Source organism: Amblyomma americanum, chromosome 3, assembly GCF_052857255.1.
Source record: "Amblyomma americanum isolate KBUSLIRL-KWMA chromosome 3, ASM5285725v1, whole genome shotgun sequence".
Taxonomy (NCBI): Eukaryota; Metazoa; Arthropoda; class Arachnida; order Ixodida; family Ixodidae; genus Amblyomma; species Amblyomma americanum.
The window spans coordinates 132,643,884-132,663,955 of NC_135499.1; the positions used below are offsets into that span (position 1 = coordinate 132,643,884).

General features: G+C 47.1%; 1 protein-coding gene across 1 annotated transcript; it reads left to right on the forward strand.

Moving 5' to 3' along the window:
- Window positions 1–14,166: 14,166 nt before the first annotated feature.
- LOC144123311 (uncharacterized) lies at window positions 14,167–15,333 on the forward strand. The gene is made up of 2 exons (XM_077656162.1): window positions 14,167–14,255; window positions 14,751–15,333. Exons 1-2 carry the CDS (start codon window positions 14,175–14,177, stop codon window positions 15,243–15,245), a joined length of 576 nt encoding a protein of 191 aa, XP_077512288.1. The 5' UTR covers window positions 14,167–14,174; the 3' UTR covers window positions 15,246–15,333.
- The last annotated feature ends 4,739 nt before the right edge of the window (window positions 15,334–20,072 follow it).

Sequence of the window (20,072 nt, forward strand, 5' to 3'; positions counted from 1 at the left end):
ATAAAAACGCGAATCAAAGACTTTGGCTGGGAAGTTGTCTAAAACCTGCTTTGCCCTGTTCTAATGGAAATGGGAACATGAGTAAAACACGAGTTATGCGCCATACATGTGCGCTTTTAATTGTTGTTTTGAATGAAATTGACTAAAGGCGCTCCTCCGCCTTGTACCGAGCGCATCGCCGGTCAGATCACCAGTACCGTCTCAGAGATTTGTATTGGCGCCTCACTGCAGGCGACTGCCCGACTGGGCGTCTTACAGGCATCTACCTAGTAGGGCGTCTGCGTTCGATGAACCAAGCTAATCCATTAGCTTATATCAGATGTTTTTTTTTCTGAATCCCTATTCAAACCCGCAAGTTGCAACAAGCGCCTGCAACTTTTTTCTGCAAAACTTGTAGGAAAACGGACATCTAAGTGATTATTCGAGAGTTTGGCTCCCTGTTTTTGAATGCGTTTATTCACGAATATTTAGTCTTATCAGGAGACAAAACCTTGTGCAAAAAACAATGTTCTCAAAGCGTGTTGAATGAGAAGCGATTCTTTAACGCGCCGCGTCCTTTGTAGTCGGCTTGAGAGCCCCTTTATCTGCGTCATCGGCGGGTGGAACCGCATGTTGCTTAACCTGAAAAAGAAATTCAACCATTAGTATATGACCGCCACATGATATTCACCATTCCTACCATTCTTACGAGTTACAAAGGTGCATTCTTACGAATATCTTTTTTCTGAGCAATAATTGTATTCGTGCTCCCAGAGCAGCGAAAAACTGCCTCATTTTCACTGGCTGTGCTCCCAGAAATCTGCTTCAAAGCAACATTTTACTTTCCTGCAGCTGAAACGTGATCTATAGGAAAAAAATTGGCAGTGGCTTAACTTGGCTAACCCTGGAATTCAGCGAAAAGCAAGGCCGCTTGCTAAGCTTTTGAGGCTCGTCCTTGGCAGCTACGCTACGCGCTCGCAACAGCCGTTCTATATACTATACCCACACGACACGCGGCAGTGACGTTGTATCACATGGTGTTACGACACCCCCATCGGATGTGATCACGTGGCTTCACATCACCCCATCGGACGTTCGTAAGGTCGAAGGTCAACACAAAGGTCACCCAATGCCAGAGGTAAAAGGTTAACTAAAGGTCATGGGTCAAGGTCAGGGGTCAAGGGTTCGACACCATAACTGTACCACATATGGTCATACACGGCTAAATTGGTTGGGCTGAAGGTCGTTCAAGGTCATTCCCCGGCCTACGCGACGACTGCTTTAAGTAGCATAGCGAAGCTTTTCGCTTAAAAAAAGAACGTTCTGCTTACGCGACGACGTTGGTGAGTGCGATTGTTCCTAATGTGCCGTTTCCCATTGACGCGCCTGTGTGTTGCCGACACGGTGGTTTGCTCACTTTCAGAAGACCACGTGATTACCGTTTCTCCCGTGTATTCTGTCTCGGTGATTGCAGGCCGCTTGCCAATTCTTTTGTTTCGAGAACCCCGGCGAGCATTGCTGGTGGTTCTACCGCCGGCATGATGACCGAATGGGACGGAAGAGCGCCTGCTTTGTGGCGGTGGCTTTGTTATAACAGAGACTTTCCTCCTGTATGTCTCGTTCTCAGTTGTCTCGAGTCGATTAACGTCCAGCGATGGCCAAAGCTTTCCGAACTTTTCGAACTGCAGAGCGGCGGCGTTTGCATCGTCCATCGCATCAACGTCGTCGTCGTCGTGAAGTTCGCCCTGGACTCTTGCCGCCGCCCAAATCGCAAGGGCGATGGAGACGCACATGACCAACATGGCGGCGAGCACGACCCCGGTGTCAGCGCTTGCTGCCTGGAGTTTCTCAAGAAGAGACCTGTGCGCACCCTTCCGATAGGGGTCGTCTTCGGAAAGGGAAGAGTCCGCCAGGCCCGTGGGCGAGGAAGTCAGCTGAGCACTACAGGCAGCGTTGAACTCGGTAGGCATAGCCGGCGCAAAGGAGTCGGGACGACCATGGTCGGAGAAGGGGAATCCTCGAGGGTAAACAGCCTTGTTGTAAATGTGCAGCACATTTTGGTAGGTATCCATGGTAAGCAGTGAGCGAGACGTCCGGCTAGGAGTGTAATTGTGTCTTTTTCTTCCTCGATGGGTATTGCGTGATCAGAAACCTTCTTCTTCTTTACCTCAGTAAATGTGGCGCATTGCCACGAGGGGGGGGGGGGGGGAAGTGGAGAATGAAGGAGGAAGTATTTGCACGGAGAAAAAGGCGTGAGGAGGCGAAGTAGAAGACTGAATCTAGAAAAAACTAGAAAAACTGGAATAATTTGAAGCAATTTGAATTAGCAGGAATAGAATCAAGCACACTTTTTGGACATGTGGCAGAATTTTGTCTACAATTAACAAGGTAAGCGATCAGTTGCACTTATGTAATCATGAAGGTAGTCGCAAACACTGCTTAACGAGAATCCCATGGCGCTCGCACCGAACGAAAGAATAACTGGAAGAGACAGAGGGAGTCCTAACCTTGAAAGAGGGACCTCCAAATACTGCTTTCTCTGAACTGCGATCCGCCGGCAAGAGATGAGAAAATTATCTATTGTTTCAACTTTCCCAACTCACGCAGCCTTGATTTACACTACTGGACATTGCATGGGTACTTTAAGTGTTGAAAATCCACGTTATTAAGCAACGGATCACTCAAGCTGGCTGAAATATGTTGGAACCGCTGGAAACGGGAAGCCTCCAACGGAATGAGGTGAGGGACGGGATAGAATACAGGAGCACTGAGAGCTTGCCTTGCCAAGAAATCAGCCACCTCGTTAAAAAAGGCGCCCGGATGACCAGGTACCCATTCAAAGCGGATCTCATTCACTCTGCGCGGAACAGAAAACCTAAGAGAACGATTCAATAAAGATTTTCCGGAAGTTTGGAGAGAGACTCAAAGTGAAAGGCAGCCTGCAAGATTAAGAACCCGTGCTTCATGCCTCGGTAGTCCGAGAAGAGTCAAACCAATAGCCGGAAACTCTCCGAAGAATATAGGAGTATAATCAGGGATACGAACGGAATAGCTCCAAGCCAGATCCTGCGAATATACTCTTTTTTATATCCCACTATATCCTAAATATATTATCACAATTATATTCCAGTTATAACCCAATTGGTATATATTTAAATATATCTCAATTTCCGCCTTCTCACAGCTGCCGGAGGCATCAGTGGAGAGAACACTATGATTAGGAAAATTCCGTAGGTGTTCAGCAAGAAGACCGTTTAGGATATTTGTGGGCATATGCTTCGCATGGGACGGGAAAATAGGGTCGTAATAGAAGACGGGGTCAGCCTGCGTATCAGCAACTCGTTGCAAGGAGATCAGATCGACCTGAAGCAGGGCTAACAGATTCTGCGTGCACCTAACTTGCGGAAGCTGACAGTGTGGTCAATGTTTAGAAGAAAAAAAACAGGGGTGGTTGGGATAGAAAAATGGGAGTATTAACGCCGGGGGCCAGGTCAGAGGACCTCAAGAAAGTACGCACTTATAGAATTTGGAAGCGCGAACAGAGATCGGGGATACGTGCTTCCAGATAAATGACAGTGTTTGAAGCTGATTTGGGAGCCCGAGGCAGAGCCGTAGGGCACGCCTTTCCAGTAAAGCTAATGGCTGCAGCTTGTAGTTTGCGCTACCAGAGAACAAGACGCAACCAAATTCCCTGATTGGTCTCATATAAGCCTTTTAGAGCAACAGTAACGCTTCGCGATGCATGGTAAAGTTTTTATTGCCTAGTCCTGTCCACCGGCCCAGAGGACGCTCCCGTTTAATAACATTATTCTTAATATGCTGGTGACAGTCCAAACTTTGGTCATAAGTAGCACCTAGGTATTTAACCGACGTCACCTGTGGAATTGGAATGGAGCGGTAGACCAGCGAGATGTGCAAAGCAGTTTCGGGCAGAAATACTAGCACGCCACATTTGCTGAAATTAAGTGAGAAACTAATTTGGTCCAACCAGACTTCAACAGCATTCAGGTATGCCTGCAAAGACTGGTAAAGAGCATGAATATTCTTTGCTGATGCGAAAAAAGCTATATCGTCTGGATATACATAACCTGTAATGTTAGAAAGAATCGGTACGTCCCAAACCAATGTGTTAAAAAGCAGAGGAGACAGAACAGATCCTTGCAACACACCTCGTGATTATACATCGGTATTAGAACAGAAAGAGCCGTCTGTACAGAAGAAAAGTCTATCATTTAAAAATTCACTAATCCAGACATAAATGTAGTGCGGTGTTTGTAGCTTAGCAAGGTTGTTAATAAAAACCATGTGCTCCACGCTGTCATAACCTTTAGCAACATCAGGTGTGACCAAGGCCGAAACTTCTCTCTTACGCATTGAGAGTCGGTTTCGGCTCTCGAGATCAACATGCGCCGGTCATATGGGACAACCGCGACGAAAGAAAATCTGTGCGGAGCTGAGGCCATTAACATGATGAACATTCTTTGTGAGGCGAGATTGTACAATTCCTTCTATTAACTTTACTAAATTCGAAGTAAAAAGAGTTGGCTGTATATTGCCTAATTGAAATTCCTTCTCTGCATTTTTCAAAAGTGAAATTATTTGCAAGTGTGAGGAATCCAAGATTTTTCGGATGACGCATTAACAATATCCAGAAGATGAGTTGTCAAGTCTTGCGCTAAAATCTTCAACATGGCCTCAGTAACCCCATCAGATCCCGGGGCAGCAGACTGCATCGAGGAAACAATTGGCAGGAGCTCCGAGACGTCTACCTCAGAATAGTCCGGGCGGGGAGGGGGGGGGGGGGGGTTGCAATTGTTCCGTTCTCTGCATCCGGAAACGTAAAGCCAACCCCTGAGCGATACTTTCAAGATTTTGGTCAGCCTCCTGCGGAGACAATATTATTGAGTTTGTGCGGTTGGAGGCCGGACAGTTGTTATTCTGCGCCATGAATTTATATAGAGCATTCCTATACTAGGAACTTGAAAGTTACATATTTAAATTTTGATTATAATCCACATTTGCTTTTTTAACAGTTGTTTTGAAAGATGCAGAGAAGAACTTATAATTTATCCAATTAGCTGGGCCCTAATTATGGGAAAGGCTTTTCAGACTGCTTTCTGCGACGATAAGCTTGCTCAGATTCCTCCGTCCATCATGTGGACGGTTGTCTGGCAGGGGATGTAGCGCACACAGAGAATACAGAGCTCTCAGCAGCATCTTGCAGAAAAGAAATTGCCCGCTGATCTCTTTCTGCTCGACTTGAGCTAACTATGGAGGGAAGCGAGGCACACGCCAATTTTTCGTACGAAATGGGATTTACAAATTTCATGGTTGCACTGCCTTTTTTAAGGGGAAAGGAGAGAATAGTAAAAGTTATTGGAAAGTGGTCACTACAAGTAGATGTACCTGTGTCTTCTGTTGAACATGCAGATAACCTAACCTCACTAGCTACTAACATTAAATCTATGACTGAACGAGAAGCTCCTCGCATAAAGGCTTCTGCTCCAGAATTGCAGCAGCGCACTGCATTCGTAGACATCCATGACCAGAGAAGCTGGCCGCAGGAGTCAGAAAGAATACCCCAGACACTGTGGTGCGAATTAAAATCCTCTACGATGACTGCGCTGTTTGAGCCGCCCAGCAACCTATCCAAACAGTCTGTCCCGTGAAATGCAAAGTCAGCATCTGCTTCTTCCGTAGCACGCGTGAAATCTAGAGGCGGATAGGTGTAGAATAAAAAAAAAGGTATTTGAACTTTATGCCTGGTTAATAGTTTTGTCATGAAATGACACAATTACAGCTGTTATCTAAGGCAACTTTTGCAACGTATGGAACTGAACTGCTGCGCAATGACAATATTTAGGGACAAGGGTTAATTTCATGGAGCTTGAAATCTGGCTATATTTAAGGATAAGCAGAAAAATTTTTCGAAGATTTTTCACTAACCTATGTTTCTTCCTGTAACCCTTAAAACACCGCTGTTTCGGTTGGAGCGCGTCTGCTAAGAGAGCGGAGTCTGGCATGTGAGCTGAAAAAAATCCGCCGTGGATTAACTCCGCTTAAAGCGATGTGTGACGTGCGAAAGCACGGTGACGTAAAAGGTGACGCCACTAGTGACGCCATAGCAACGAGATGGTGCCAATCACAAAGCTGTGGGCAACTTTTTCGGGGGTGGTGCGGATAAAAATTTAGGAAATGACCTATGACAATTTGGAGCTCACCATCGTGTCGGGCACGGTCAATTATGGTTGGACATCGATTTCGGTAGAAATTGGCCAAGGTCAAATTTCAGGGATGGCGCGGGCCAAATTTGGAAGTCGGTATTGTGCCGCGCACGCTCAGTTATGGTTGGACATGAATTTTGGACCAATCAGCCAAGGTCAAATTTCTGCGGTGATCCGGGCCAAATTTTAGCAATGATCCGGGCCATATTTGGAGGTCGCCATCGTGCCGGGCACGGTCAGGTATGGTTGGGCATAGATTATGGTCGAAATCGGCCAAGTTCAATCTTGGAGGTCGCCATCGTGCTGGGTGCGCTCTATTACGAGTGGGCACCGATTTTGGTCCAATTCATCCAAGGTCAAATTTTGGGGGTGGCCCGGGCGAAATTCTTACCGCTTGGCGTCATTGTTGATAAGGTAATGAGCGACGCGAAAGCGTGATGCACAAACAAGATGCAAGATGCACAAGCAAGATGCGCAAGCAAGATTTTTGCTCCGCTGTGACGATCGATTGACTTCTTTCGTACTAAAAGTTAATCTTGGACTGTTGGACTGCCACGAGCGAATTCCCCTCTCCCCCCCCCCCCCTCCGCGACTCCCTCAACAATAAAAAGAAAAATAATAATTAAGATTCATCCCAAGTAGGGCCTACAAAATTCACTCGATAAATCTCCTCGCCATTCTTTACATATAAATTTCTATAAACTCGGCATCATTTCAGTGTATGGGTCTGTGCTCATAACGTTTTCATAAAGTTTTCTTGAGAGGCTCTTGTCAACACAATAATGCACTCCACTGCAATTCCACCATGCATGAATTTGATAACCGTCAACAGTGCAGTTAGGTACACAGCAGGACAACAGGACAAGGGACACGTACATGAATCTGCTGAAGGCACTGTCTTTTCATGGCCGCGAACACACTGATGTCTGCGAATTGCCTAACATAATTTTTCTTCTTCTTCTTCACCTCAGTACATTGATCGCCCTGTTTCGTTTTTTTTTTACTTTCTGGGACAGCAGCTGTGGGGTCAGGACGAAGAAGAAGCGTTATTTCATTCGAGGAATCGCAGGGCAACTTAATGGCGCCAGTTAAATTGCTTCACTAAAACTCCTTGGATTTACAATAAGTGGCTTCTTGCGAAAGTTGTCCCTTTACGTAAAAAGCAAGGATATGCTTTCGTTTTACATAGCATAAGGAGAATTTCATTAATCAAGAATCTAGTAAAGTTTCTTGGAACGGTGCTGCATGGCTGACTGATGTCAAATTTTCAAAGAATTGTTGAATACGTGCCACATAGGTTTCAGGCCGGGGTGCTCTACACTGTTGGCTCCTACTGACCCACCCCGAGATCCGGATACAATTAGCTCGTCGATGAAAACAATAGGCCACGCTTGTCACTCTGTATCTGTGTGACGCCTATGACAGCGCTGAACACTGCTCTCTATTGCAAAGGTTACAGGATCATGGTGTTACAAGCTTCTTTGTCGCACGAGCAACATTTCAAGCGAACAGAGCATTTTATTGTTGCCAACACGCAGTTTTTTCTGCCAGATTTCAACAGACAGGAGTCGTGTCTCAAGGTGCAGTTCTCTCTCCTCGTCTTTTCAGCATCTCACTCTCTAGTCCCTATGTCATAAGGAAGATGCAAAATCACGCTTTTCTAAGGCGCTTTCAGTGCCGGCGAAGTTTCCAAGACGACGAAGGCATTCCTTCGCCAGAGTCCAATGCCATTTACCTGTGTCCTTCAGCAGTGTACAGTGCTACGCCTCTAGTTCAAGCAGTAGAAAAGAAGGGGTCTTTACTTTTGTTTGAGAATTTCAAAATAACGGCGAACACCGCAAGCCGCGCTGTGCAATACCCACCGTCGCAAATCCGCGATCTTTTCACTAATTTGAACGGATTGTTAAAATCAAAGGACGCTTAAAATCATCTGCCGTTGGATGTAGCCTCAAAACAAATCTTGGCGGCGAACACCTCGAAAGGGTTATACTGTTACAACAGGCGGCTGTTTCGTGTGGCTTGTCTCGGCGTTATATCAGAGGCTTGTGGCAGAAATTTCGCGGTCATATGCTGAAAACCTATGTTCGTGCTGATGACATGAGAATGACATACAATCCTTTTACCAGCCTTTATAGTCGAGCCCAAGTTTTCAGGACCATTGGTTAGCCGAAATTAAACTCTTTCAATACTAAAAAATGCGCGTTATTACTTTTCCCGCAATCGCGTCCATTTAATATCTCTTTGTCCACCGACACTGAGTAATTGAGCAAGTCCGCACCGTCAACTATCTCGATGTTCTATAGCATGCTTCTCTTTCTTTGCGGGCCGATATCCAGCAGGTAACTGCGAAAGTAGTTTGGGGCTGTCGGCATGTTGTTCAATCTGAGCAACATCTGTTCCGGCAGGAGAAGGCAGTCGCTTCAAATTGCCCCCCTCCCCCCTCCGACCACAAAGACTAGGATCTCGCCTTGCCCTATGTGACGTTCGCTTCCAACACCTCTCGGCGTAACACAACTGGTTACTCTCCGTTCGATCTCATATATGGGAGACACGCCGTCCTGCTTCTGGACACACGCTCGTCCTATCCGCTCAACGCCCCGTCACCGCCTACGCCCGTGATGTCGTTGCTCAAGCTGCAGACGCTGACCACATCGCCCGTAGTCGGCTCCAAGCGTCCCAGCAAGCACAAAAGTCTACTTTATGTACGATAATCGCCATCGTCACGTCACCTACGAAGCGTGGGCGCTCGTTCTTTTGTGGTCATCCTCTTGCCGTCTCGGTACCTCGGAGAAACTTTTGTCCCCCTATCATGGCCCTCATATGCGTAAGGTAACCGACGTCACGTATGGAGTTGCTCCTCATACGCCAGCATTCTCACCATGTAGACCACCCACCGATATTGTTCACGTTATGTGCCTCAATCCCTACCAGGTCGCTCCTCTGTCACCGGCCTAACTCCAGGACGGCGTTCGTACCGCTTGGGGTGATGTCACCACAGAAGACGAAGTGGCCTGTCGCGTGAGAATGACGAAAGGGGACGAAGAGGTTGACGTGGCGCCCTGTTCGCGTTGGTGCTCCCTATTCACTCTTCGCTATTCAGTCTTGACCCATAACGTCTGTAAATAAATGTAAATGGTATTTCCCCGCAACAATATGATTTACAGAATGTATGTCCGTCCCATCCTTCCGCTGAATGTTGTTCTCTGGACCGCCAGCGTAAAACTTCGCCCTTCTTTTCTCTTCGCACCCTTCTTCTCTGCCTGGTCTTCCTAAATTTGTTGCGAAGTTCGTTGGTACCTATAGGCAGAGATTATAATCTCTGACATCTAGATTTTGGCTTTTACCAGTGCAATATATCATGAAACCATGCGATTCGTTGCTTCATTCCTTCAGTTTGATCTTTATAGACCAGGCGCGTTTTCATTGATAGGGTGTCTCATCTGCACACTCCGCAGATTTGTCTTCTGCAATATCTATAAAGAAGCTTACCGGATGCGTAGTATGCTCTCCCAGACGCCCTTACAATGTGTGGGGGTAACTGTCTCGTTCTCAGAGACGACCTCGACTCAGCCTGGCAAGCTCAGCCAGAAACCAGCCTCCAAGTGACAAAGGGGGTGGTCGTTTGGTGCTCGGCTTTCGCCCGTCGCAAGACAGCGAATGGGTCGGAGATAAATGTTCACAAGCAAGTACAAGCTTTACATAGAACAGAGACAACGCAGAATATTTACACAGCAGTCATAAGCACACTTGTACAGCACACTTCTACAGCCTTCTGAATGTCGCCGATTTTTGTGACAATTTACTTTTACCCATTTCTTCAATTCTTTCAATATTGCCGGCTGCATTCTGGTAGCCAAGCCAGGGGTGCTTACACACGCGCACAAGCACATTTGGAACACCAAAAAAGACAACGAAGATAGCAAGTAGCAGGCACACAAAAGCCACTGCAGAACTGACCAGCTTTTATCAGCGTTTCAGCGAACGTGGACTGTAAAAGAACTGGAGGGGATGCTTAAGTTCCACCTTATGGGTATGACGCGACAGCGTTAATGTGCTAATGCCCTTATATTCTGATTTCGTAATTCTCGAGTTTACAATCTTAGTTCACTCGGAAAATTCATACTAGTCCTGGCGCACTGCTGCAGCGGTTAAGCGTTGCGCCACTGCCCTGCAAGAAATGTCGGGTGTTGCTGCGGGTGGGGCTGGTGCGACCTGTGTTGCTCTTCCCGAGCAAGCTCTCGCGACCAATAACTAATTTAACTGCGACCTGCTAGGGTGCTCAGTTAATTCGCAATCCGGTGGGCAAGTTGTGATGAAGCCACGAAGTCACGTGACCTAGCTCGACTGAGCGGCCGGTTGCTCCGGCCGCTCCAGTTGCGAGGCTTTATGTGGTCACCCATGCCAACGCCGGGCAATTTTTCCGACATGTTGGTACTAATGCTGTCGCGTTAAATCATCAGTATAATAAATCACGGAGTTCATTCAAGAACCCTTGGTTTTCGAAACTGATTCGTAGCACTGCACTACAGCACGCCTTCAACCCATGTTCTTTAAGCAGTTCGCAAAAATATGTTTTTGCCAATTGTCAACCTTTTTGCTGCTCCAATTCTCTCCGAAGCGGTCAGGTCCGCATCCACCCGCTGCAGAACAGGATAGCACATCTTTTGTTTGGCTGAAGTTGGATGACTACTGCACGGCATGGCTTTGAGCTCTGGTCAGGAGACAGAAATCCGGTAGCAGTATTGCACACTTCCGAAGCCTTGATCGTTTTCCTAAATAAATATTTGCATGGACCGTAATAGACATGTTTTCGGTCATTAGATGTTATGCTAAAAAAATGCTGGCGTTTGACGTCTTTTCTGCTTCGTAATGATGCGTAGACTAAAAGTAAAAAAAGATTTAATGTTATTTCTTGCATGTCCTTTCGTTTTTAGTTGCAATAGGCTGAATGAAGGCTCTGGCGCAATAAGTTTAGAATAGGTGGCGTGAGGCAAGAAAATACTGCTGTATAATCGCTAGTTCGCAATTTCAATTCACTACAGCGATAGAACCAGTCTGCTTCAAGATCCAAACTGACAACGAATGAAGAAGCAGCGAAGGACAACATCGCTTCTGAGGCAACAGAAACAACAACAACGTATTCGTCAGTCGTCTTTGGGAAAATTCGCGTGCCAAAGTGGTTGAGCATAATAAATTACATCGCCCGAAATAATTTCAAGTGTCACAAAATAAATGCATTCAGGAAGTCATCAGCAATAAACACAAGCTGCCTTGATAAATGGGGCGAACGCATTGTTCATTGCTTCCTTTAGTACTGAAAACGACGTCGTGCTTCTATTCACCGTCTTTCAAACTTCTCAGCAACTATCATCATTAGCATTGCGCCCCAGCCATTGCGAGACCCTGTATCTTGGCAGGCAGTCGATCAATCCTACGTGCCTGCTCTGTCAGCTTATACGCGGTTCGCGGAACTTTACTTCGCTTAGTTCGTCACCGGAGGAAGGATGCAGCGCGAATCAGGCGCTGGCACACCCGTAAGCTACACGAGGAAGGCTGCCAGCGGGACGCGGCGAACAGCGAGTCTGGCCGAGGTGCTAGAGGCGGTCGCTCGGGAGTCCAAGGTCACCATTGTCCCTCTGGAGAAGGAACGAACAGCACCAGGAGCTTCAGCAACACCCCAACTGCTCCAGCAACCGCCGTCTACCTCGAAGAGCAAGAACGACTCCACGACGAAGTCTGGCCTTGCACTAAGAACCGACACGAGCACCTCCGTGTCCATACTCCTGCTGTTCACCATCAGCGTCGTTACGGCGGGATTCGTCATCTCCGCGCTGACCGCGGGTCGCTACATCTCCACGGGAGGAGCCTTTGGCAGCGGACGGGGAGGACACAGCAGCAGCCGGAACGCTGTTCCTTCCAGGAACCTTCTGAAACCCGCCATTGCTCCAGCAGTGGCCTCGGGAGGCACCGCGGAAGAACTCGAAGCTGAAAAAATGGCGCGGCGCTACATGATCCAGCCAAGCGATCCGGCTTCGTCTGAACGCGGGGTCGTAGAATCTGGGCCGGCCACCGAGCCTTTCAGGGATATTGACAATTCGGGTGCAAAGGTGCCGGCGGCCACTGGGAGAAGAACTCAAGCAAGGACCAGTAGCTGGCAGGTGTCGGAGCCAAAGACGGTTGATGGGGTTCAGCCGACGACCTCCAACTATGCGGACCACCTGGAGCGCTCTGAACCGAACCGAACGCGAGCGCCAGTGGTCAGCGATTGAATCTTTTGCTGGACTAATAGAAGATTCGCGCCATTAACATGTGTGCAACTCTTTTTACAGATACGGTGCCTTATTTGACTCGATCGGTTTGGTCTTTCGCGCTCCTGTATCCCAATCCTCCCCAACGCTGAAGTAAAGTTGGGACGAGAGCAGTGAGCAGGTTTTAAATACCAGTGTCTTCAGTTTGCTTGTAGCAGTGTATCTCACTCAAGGATTGCCATGAAAACGTTGTACTTGTAACAAAAGTTTACAAAGTCTGGATACTACCACTAGATGCCGCAGAAGACATGCAGTTTTCAGAAGTGTACATCAGCAAATTTTGAGCTTCATGAGTACTGCTCAAAGATAATCATGGTGCAATAATATATATTCTTACGCCGGATATTTGTTTCTTCGGTCGAAACTTCATTTGCCTTAAAATTCTTGCTGAACGTAGCCTGCGCTTTTTCTGGGGATTCTGGGAGATTGGTATCAGTTTTGATGTAATAAAATGTGGCTGCATACTTGGCGGCGAATTGCTGGCATAAATACACGCGTATCTGCTTTTTATCTTTGTTTTGCCCTCATGTGAATACATTTAGCGGCCTCGTATGAATTAAACCAGTTAATTTGCGCTCTGTACATGTCGTATGTGTGTCTTCCTTGCGTCCTGTCTTCTTTGTGCAAGTAGGTTCCTGATTACAAATGAACCAACTGGGCCAATCAAAAGTATTAATATACATGTCGTTCGTCTCTATATACTCACCACTGCAGACCTCAATGTGGCGCCATTCTTCCCGACTACATTCGTACCAAAACTGTTGCCATCCGTTTTTCGTACTGCGTTCCGGGTGGTTGTTTTCATACAATTTCTCATTGCATATAGCTGACATGGGTTAGCCAAGTTGGAGGCTAGCTTGCGACAGGGATTTGAACCGTCGACATATGCACCCTGAATGTATGCCCTCATAGACTTTTTAAATCTTCTATGAAGGCGCAGTTGAGGTTTCCACCGAGATGTGAGGCATTTCCTTCCCGATTTCTTTTCCTGAAAAACCAAATTTTCATATGAAAACAGTGGCGCAACCGCTCATCATACAAGATTTTTCGCTGCATATAGCATACCTCTCTTAAGTAGAGGCTAGCTCGCGTCAGGTACGCGGGCCAAGTGTTCCAGTGTTTCACTCGGACCTTTGTGGATTCAGCCTTTGTGGAATCAGCGTTCGGAGGCACGTCTCCGTTTCATTTCTGAGTGCGCAACTGTGTCGAGGCCGAACGCTCACGATGACGCACTAATGCTTTTGCCTTCACAGCACGTAAGAACTCTTAAGTGCCCTGTGACTTTTTTATTTCTGCATGTATCTCAACGGATTCACGTCCACTTGGGGTTTTGCGGAATAGGAGGCTGAGTTCTCCCACTAAAAGACCTGCCGAGCCGACTTATTTTCTTTTCTCTTACTCACGCCGTGTTTGTTATGTGTAGCAAAAATACAGTACACGAAATCACATATTTCTCGTTTTCATGCAGGTATCTTTTAGGCTTGGCTAAATAATTTGATTTTTTTTTATATCTTTGTTTTCAGAATTGCAACCAAGAACTTTTGTGCACTTTATACTTCGCGCACCTGTAACTAACCCTCAGTTCGGAAAAATTTCTTCCGGTAGACGAAGAAAAAGAAGATTGTTGCCTACCACAGCCAGGCCGTTCCGCAGAGCAACCGTAATGAGCAGGAAAAAGTTGGACGCTATTACGCAGCACTGGCACCAAGCGCCCCGGAGATCCTGGGCTCGAAGGCAGCACAAGGTCTGAGTTATTACGATCAGCAAGCACGGCAAGTTTACAGATACGTCACCCAACTTCAACTCTATTGTTTTTGGTGTGCCGCGAGTTTGGGCAAGGCATGCTTACTTTATCATCTATGCTGAATTCAATGCATAGGTTGCTCACTTTAGTGGTGCACGTCTCGGACTCGCGACCCAGTCGCATAGTTTGGCCTGCAATGGCCAACACCAAATATATGCACAAACTGCGAATGTCCTCTCGTTTCAGGCCTTTCCGTTTTCCTCCGCTAGATATTCCTTTTGACGCAAGCTTCACTACGTTAGGTAAAGCAGTCGCCGCGTAGACCGGAGAATGACCTTGAACGACGTGCAGCCCAACCACGTTAGCCGTGTATGACCATATCTGGTACAGTTATGGCGTCGAACCCTTCACACCTGACCTTGACCCGTCACGTTTAGTTGACCTTCGACCTTTAACCTCTACCTTTTTTTGCTCTCTCCGTTTTATTATACTAAGGTTGACGAGCTGCCAATCGAGCCGACGGCTTGGACTCCGGGGCACGTGTCCGTCCAGCTTCCGGTGAGAGTCACGCCCTCCGTCGCCATCTCCCTGATACCGGGTGACCTCGAGGACAGCGGCCGGCCCTTGCGAAGAGGACTCCCCGCAGGAGCCGTCGATCCTCACGGCCGCATCCTGGAGTCCCTTCCTTGGATCGTGTGTCTCGCCTTCGCCTTCCTGTTCGCGGCCAGCCTGGTCCTGCTGTACCTCGACTCGCCATTCTCGACACGCCGTTCTCACACGACCGTCAAGGGAGTCGGCGGAGACCCATCGCTGGGCCACAACGCATCGTTCGCGCAGCTGTCGCATCCTGAGGATTTGGGGGGAAAACACACTAGCACGGCAGACATAGACACGAACTCCACGATGGAGGAGGCGCATGCGGGATCTGATAGCGGGACGAGTTCTTCTGTGACGGTAAAGACGCGTGCCGCAGTGACAGAAGAACGTTGAACCACTTTCAGTTTTGGAACAAGATGCTCCGCATGCTCCGATTCTCAGGTTCAGATGCTTTCATAATATATATATCTTTCAAAACGTGGCACCAGCCTGACTAATCTGCATGCGCTTTCTTTCCCCTCTGCTATCGTCACGTATGCTTCTGCAGTCCAACTTCACATTTAGTCCACGCCATTTTAGCCACTGCTTAGCCTGAAACACACAGTTACCGCTGGACAATGTCCGGATCATGTCTTGCGCATATTGTGTAGTTGGCTATATTAGTGCACCGTTTTGCTTGTTATCAACTCTGTACCGTATCTTCAGTGTCGTTCCCCTGAGTGGAGGACTGCGTGTTTCGTGCTTCGGATTTCATTGTGCATTTCACCAGACTGCGTGGCAGTAAGCTGAACTTGTTCACGTGATAAGAATTGTTTTCAGAGCCTACAGATGCTTCTCTGTGCATCTTGTAAGGAGACTGTCGCTCACGAATGTTCCATTCATCGCAGGTGGACCTCCCAGTGTGTTTAATATGCAATGGCTGTTTTGTACCTGACACAAAAAATGTTACAATATTTATATCTTTAATACAGAGTACAGAGCTGGATATTTTGGTCTCTCACTGCAATTTTGAATTTTCTACGAGTTTGGCAGAGCAAAGCACGTAATTCTGCATGGTGTCCTTTGCGTAGGTTTCACCTCCAACGATCATTATTAAGCGACCACAAACGAGCCTTAGAATTATGACTAGTTACTGCTCTTTGGTTACTTATCCTTTTAACTGACCATCGTAATGTTTCCTTCATGCATGAAACCACGCTACCTGCGCCGCTCGGGCTACTATATAAGGAAAAGTTTTGGGTTATCAGGACTCGACTGTGAAGTTAATGCGAGCGTTGTTGCAAGCTCACATAGTGTGGTTTTGAACAGCTGCAGCTTCAGCCTCAACATTATCAGCTCTCCCTAGGCATCACACGGAATCTGCGTGCTGTCGCCATGCACCTGTGTGTTTCACTCCAAGGTGGTGCGACACTGCTTATAGCATAGTAGCCTTACCAACCTCTGAATGCTGGCCTATTTTGGGGTTTTTTGGTGCATGTGAGGCCGTAGTGATGAGTCTCCTCAGCAGAATGTTGAGAAGTGGCTTCTTCCAGTCGTCCTTGAGGAACTGAGATAACCAGTGAAGAGACCGGAAAACAACGAAACTAATATATTGAGCAAGCTCAGAACTAGCTTTGACTCTCTACGCAGGGTTCGTTTTGCTGAATTTTATTTCAAGAAATCATTCACTTTTCCTGTCAGTGTTCATCTGCTCAATACTTTTAACTCCCCATCAGGTTGGCTGCTTTGAGCCTTTGAGTATGAATTGTACAAAAAAAACACCTCAATAAAGCAGCAGCGCACGAAGATAATATGTGTCGCTATTTTGATAACTTTATTTATTGGTGAAAAGAAAGCGACTGCTTCATAAGAACATGTGAACAAGGAAGGGCGGAACGTCAGGGAATTTGCCAACATTTCTACAAGCGGACTTGCCTTTGTCTGGGCAAAGCATTTGTGGGATGTCATTCTGTCGAAGAACGAATCCCAACATAAAACGTAACAACTGTTTATTTGCGACGGCAGCGGACGAGCATGCCCAGGCTACGCTCGTCTGGGTAGCGGAAGGAAAACAGCCCTCTTCCCAGCCGGGCAGCCTGTCGTTGTAGCCGTAGTTGGCGACGCGCGCCTCGGGTGAAGCAGCGGTGGCGCTGTGCTTTATCGTTGACGCAGTCCAGCGTGTGGCCGTGTTACGCTGTACCCGATGATAACAAGGCAGAGGCTGCGCGGAAACGTGCGCAGAGTGTGTCGCCACACATTTATCATTGGCGTGGTTTAAAGAGGGCCTTCACTCCGAGGAGGAAGGCCTGAAGAAGGAATGGGGGCGTAAATGGAGAAGGGTGTTAAGAAGGGGAGAGTGAATCGTGTACAGGGATGCTTGCTACTAAAGAGGTTCAAGCCGGTTGACGTGCAAAACTGTGAAAAGAAATACCCTAGTTCAGCGGAAAGGAAACCGGGGGGGGGGGGGGGGGGGGGGGATAACTGAGATGGCGAATAAGGTCTTGAAGGGCTGTGTGTCCACACATCACATGAGGAGCTTCGACAGGTGGCAAGGTATCACTGATTGTGCTCACCTGTATAAACTAGAACACAACTAAGCAGTAAGGCTCAGAGAAATAGACCTCCTGCATGTTTGTAAACAAACGAGGTGGCGCTGCAGTCGCTAGCGAGCTCGTGGTAGGCAAAAGGTCGGGGAGTGGCGTCGCGGATACGTGTTGAGCGCGGGTTTTCAAGGCTTGTAGGCGCGTTTCCAGTTTCTTCGAATCATAGCAATGGTCGATGCTTCCAACTTAGTAATTTGTTGAAGTACACGAGCTCGCGTTGGCTACGTGCGGCCTATAAAGAGAAATAGTTTGCCACTGTATTGTATATATGGTTAGTAGTAAACATGTAGAAAGCGTTCCTGCCGTTTATGCGCTAGGCATTGAATAAAAGAAGTTTTGACACTCTGCACTAGCCAGAATGATTTTACTTCGGGACAATAGTGACGGGAAGTGCTGGCCTTGTTTCGTCGGAGCAGACATGCGTTCATCGTCTGCTGACATACGTACGTGTCGTGCTGTGCGAAAAGTGGGGACAGCGTCGTGTCCCTGATCTCCTGTCTCGCTTAGCGCTGTTTTTAGCCGCATGACCACGCACCAGCCAGGCCGACTTGTCCTCTTGTTAAGCTGGTCGATTTGGTGAAAATTTTTGATTTCTAGAATTATTTTCTTTCCTAGCCCTGAAACCTAGTCTCGTGACGAAAAATTATAGCAAAATATTGAGTCCAAATTTATAAATTACGCTTTTTAGAAGTGTGGTCGTCAAAAATTGTGAGGTAATTTCTTTGATTCCAGTGCCGCATTTCTTTGACCAAAGCGAAATCGAAGATGCCATAAACGAGGGAATAAACTTTAAGGTTTGTTTTGTGACCTCTCACATTTTCTGCGACTGGATCACTCACCTTCGTAATTTGCATGAAAATCAAATGATTCCATTTGTCGCAAACTATTCCTGAGACGTTGAGGAGCGTAATAAATCTCTCGATTTTTTCCCTACACGTGCAGTACTGTGTTATTTCTTGTAAGAAACGTTTTCATGTAACTATGCATGCATAAGTACTGATCATATAGAAAAAGAACTAATTGCGTCAGCGTACAGAACAGGGCTTTATGCACATGCTGGCATAAAAAAACTGCGCACTATCTACTCAATTATTTGAGACCTTGGGGGGACTTGACGACGGTGTTAATTATAATTACCCAGAACTGTACCAGGTATAGCTATAAATAAAAGGAATTACTGAAACTACCGTAGGAATTTCATATTTGCACAAAGTTTAGTTACATATCGCATGCATGAATAACTAAAACACTTTTCATTGCCGCGTCCCCTCTCAATCTCGCCACGTGTCTGTTAGTAGCACGCCTGCGGCTGCTTCTTTCCAAACATGCTTCGCAATCATGTACTACCTCATGAAACATGACACATGCATGATGCAATGAAAAAGCATATGGCGTTTAGCACACTTAAGGTACGCTATTCTAAGCACACCAACGCGACCGCGCAAGATTGACACAACTTACCAGACTTCTTTCTACTCGAATGAAATAATTACGTCGTCATACCGAGAAACAGTTTCAAGTAAATATTAAATGTCATAAAACGCGCCATTAAAACATGGTGTGCTATTAACAAAAAAACGCATTCCTTGGGGGCGAGTGAACCTGTCGGCGCCCCGTGCACTCCGGCTCAACGTGATAAGTACGTTTGCAGCTGCAGGTGTCTTTTTTTTTCCTTGAGCAATTATCAGCCTACTATCTGAAGTTCAGGTGAATGAACGCAGTAACTTGCATGCTATTAAGTGCATTGAGTGGCAGTGCCTATCGACTCCCAGACTTCGCGCTTTACTACCGTGGCCCAATGCCTGTTAGCCAGTTTCCTAATGCGGAATTTATGCGCGAGAAACCTATCGAGGCTAATTTATTATTTTTTATGCTACTACGCAGATCCAGCAGTGACGCAGCTGGTCAATACATGCTGCTTCTGCAGTGCACAGGCTTGAAGCAGCCGCCGGTAGCTGCGGCAGCTGCGGTAGGCACGGGCAAGCGGAACCTGTTTTGCCTACCATGCGAAAGTCGCTGCTAACATCAGCGCCACCGCATCTTCGTGACGTCGCGGGGTGAAGGAGGTCCATAGCAGGAAGCGAAGCGGAAATAGAAAAAAAAGAGGGGTGCAGAGAAAGAGCGAAAGGAGAAGGAGGAGGAAATGCGAAGGATTCCTGAGAAATGTTAGCAGCTGGTGCAGAGCTTATAGGGTACCTGAAACACTTTTCGAAAAAACTGAGCGGCCTGGCGCATTTAATAGCTTTAATGCACTGAACAAGAATATCTAGTTCAAAAGGACGGAGATAAACGCAATTGGCATTGTTTTGTAAGAAAACGCGCACCAGCGCCTCGGGGCAACGAGCTAACACCGCTTTTACTCGCGATTGCCAAGCACTATCGTAACGTCATCCGCGGGATCTCCGGCCGTATCGTTATGTAACTAGTAATTCTTTCGCATTAAATGTTTACAAACATAGAAGAAAATAATACAACCAATACAGAAATACTGATGCAATAACATATCCTGTGCGAACTTGTCAGGTATGTTGCATACCGCCAGTTTGTCTCAGAGAACGACCGAACTGCGGAAAACAAACGGCACTGGAGGAAGGTTGCATTCATCTGCTTTTCACCAAAGTGCGGGATGGAATGGAGC

Coding starts and splice junctions, on each gene's coding strand:
- LOC144123311 (XM_077656162.1), top strand. CDS start 14,175: ATGAGCAGGAAAAAGTTGGACGCTATTACGCAGCACTGGCACCAAGCG. Junction 14,256..14,750: donor GGGCTCGAAGGCAGCACAAG/GTCTGAGTTATT, acceptor TATTATACTAAG/GTTGACGAGCTGCCAATCGA.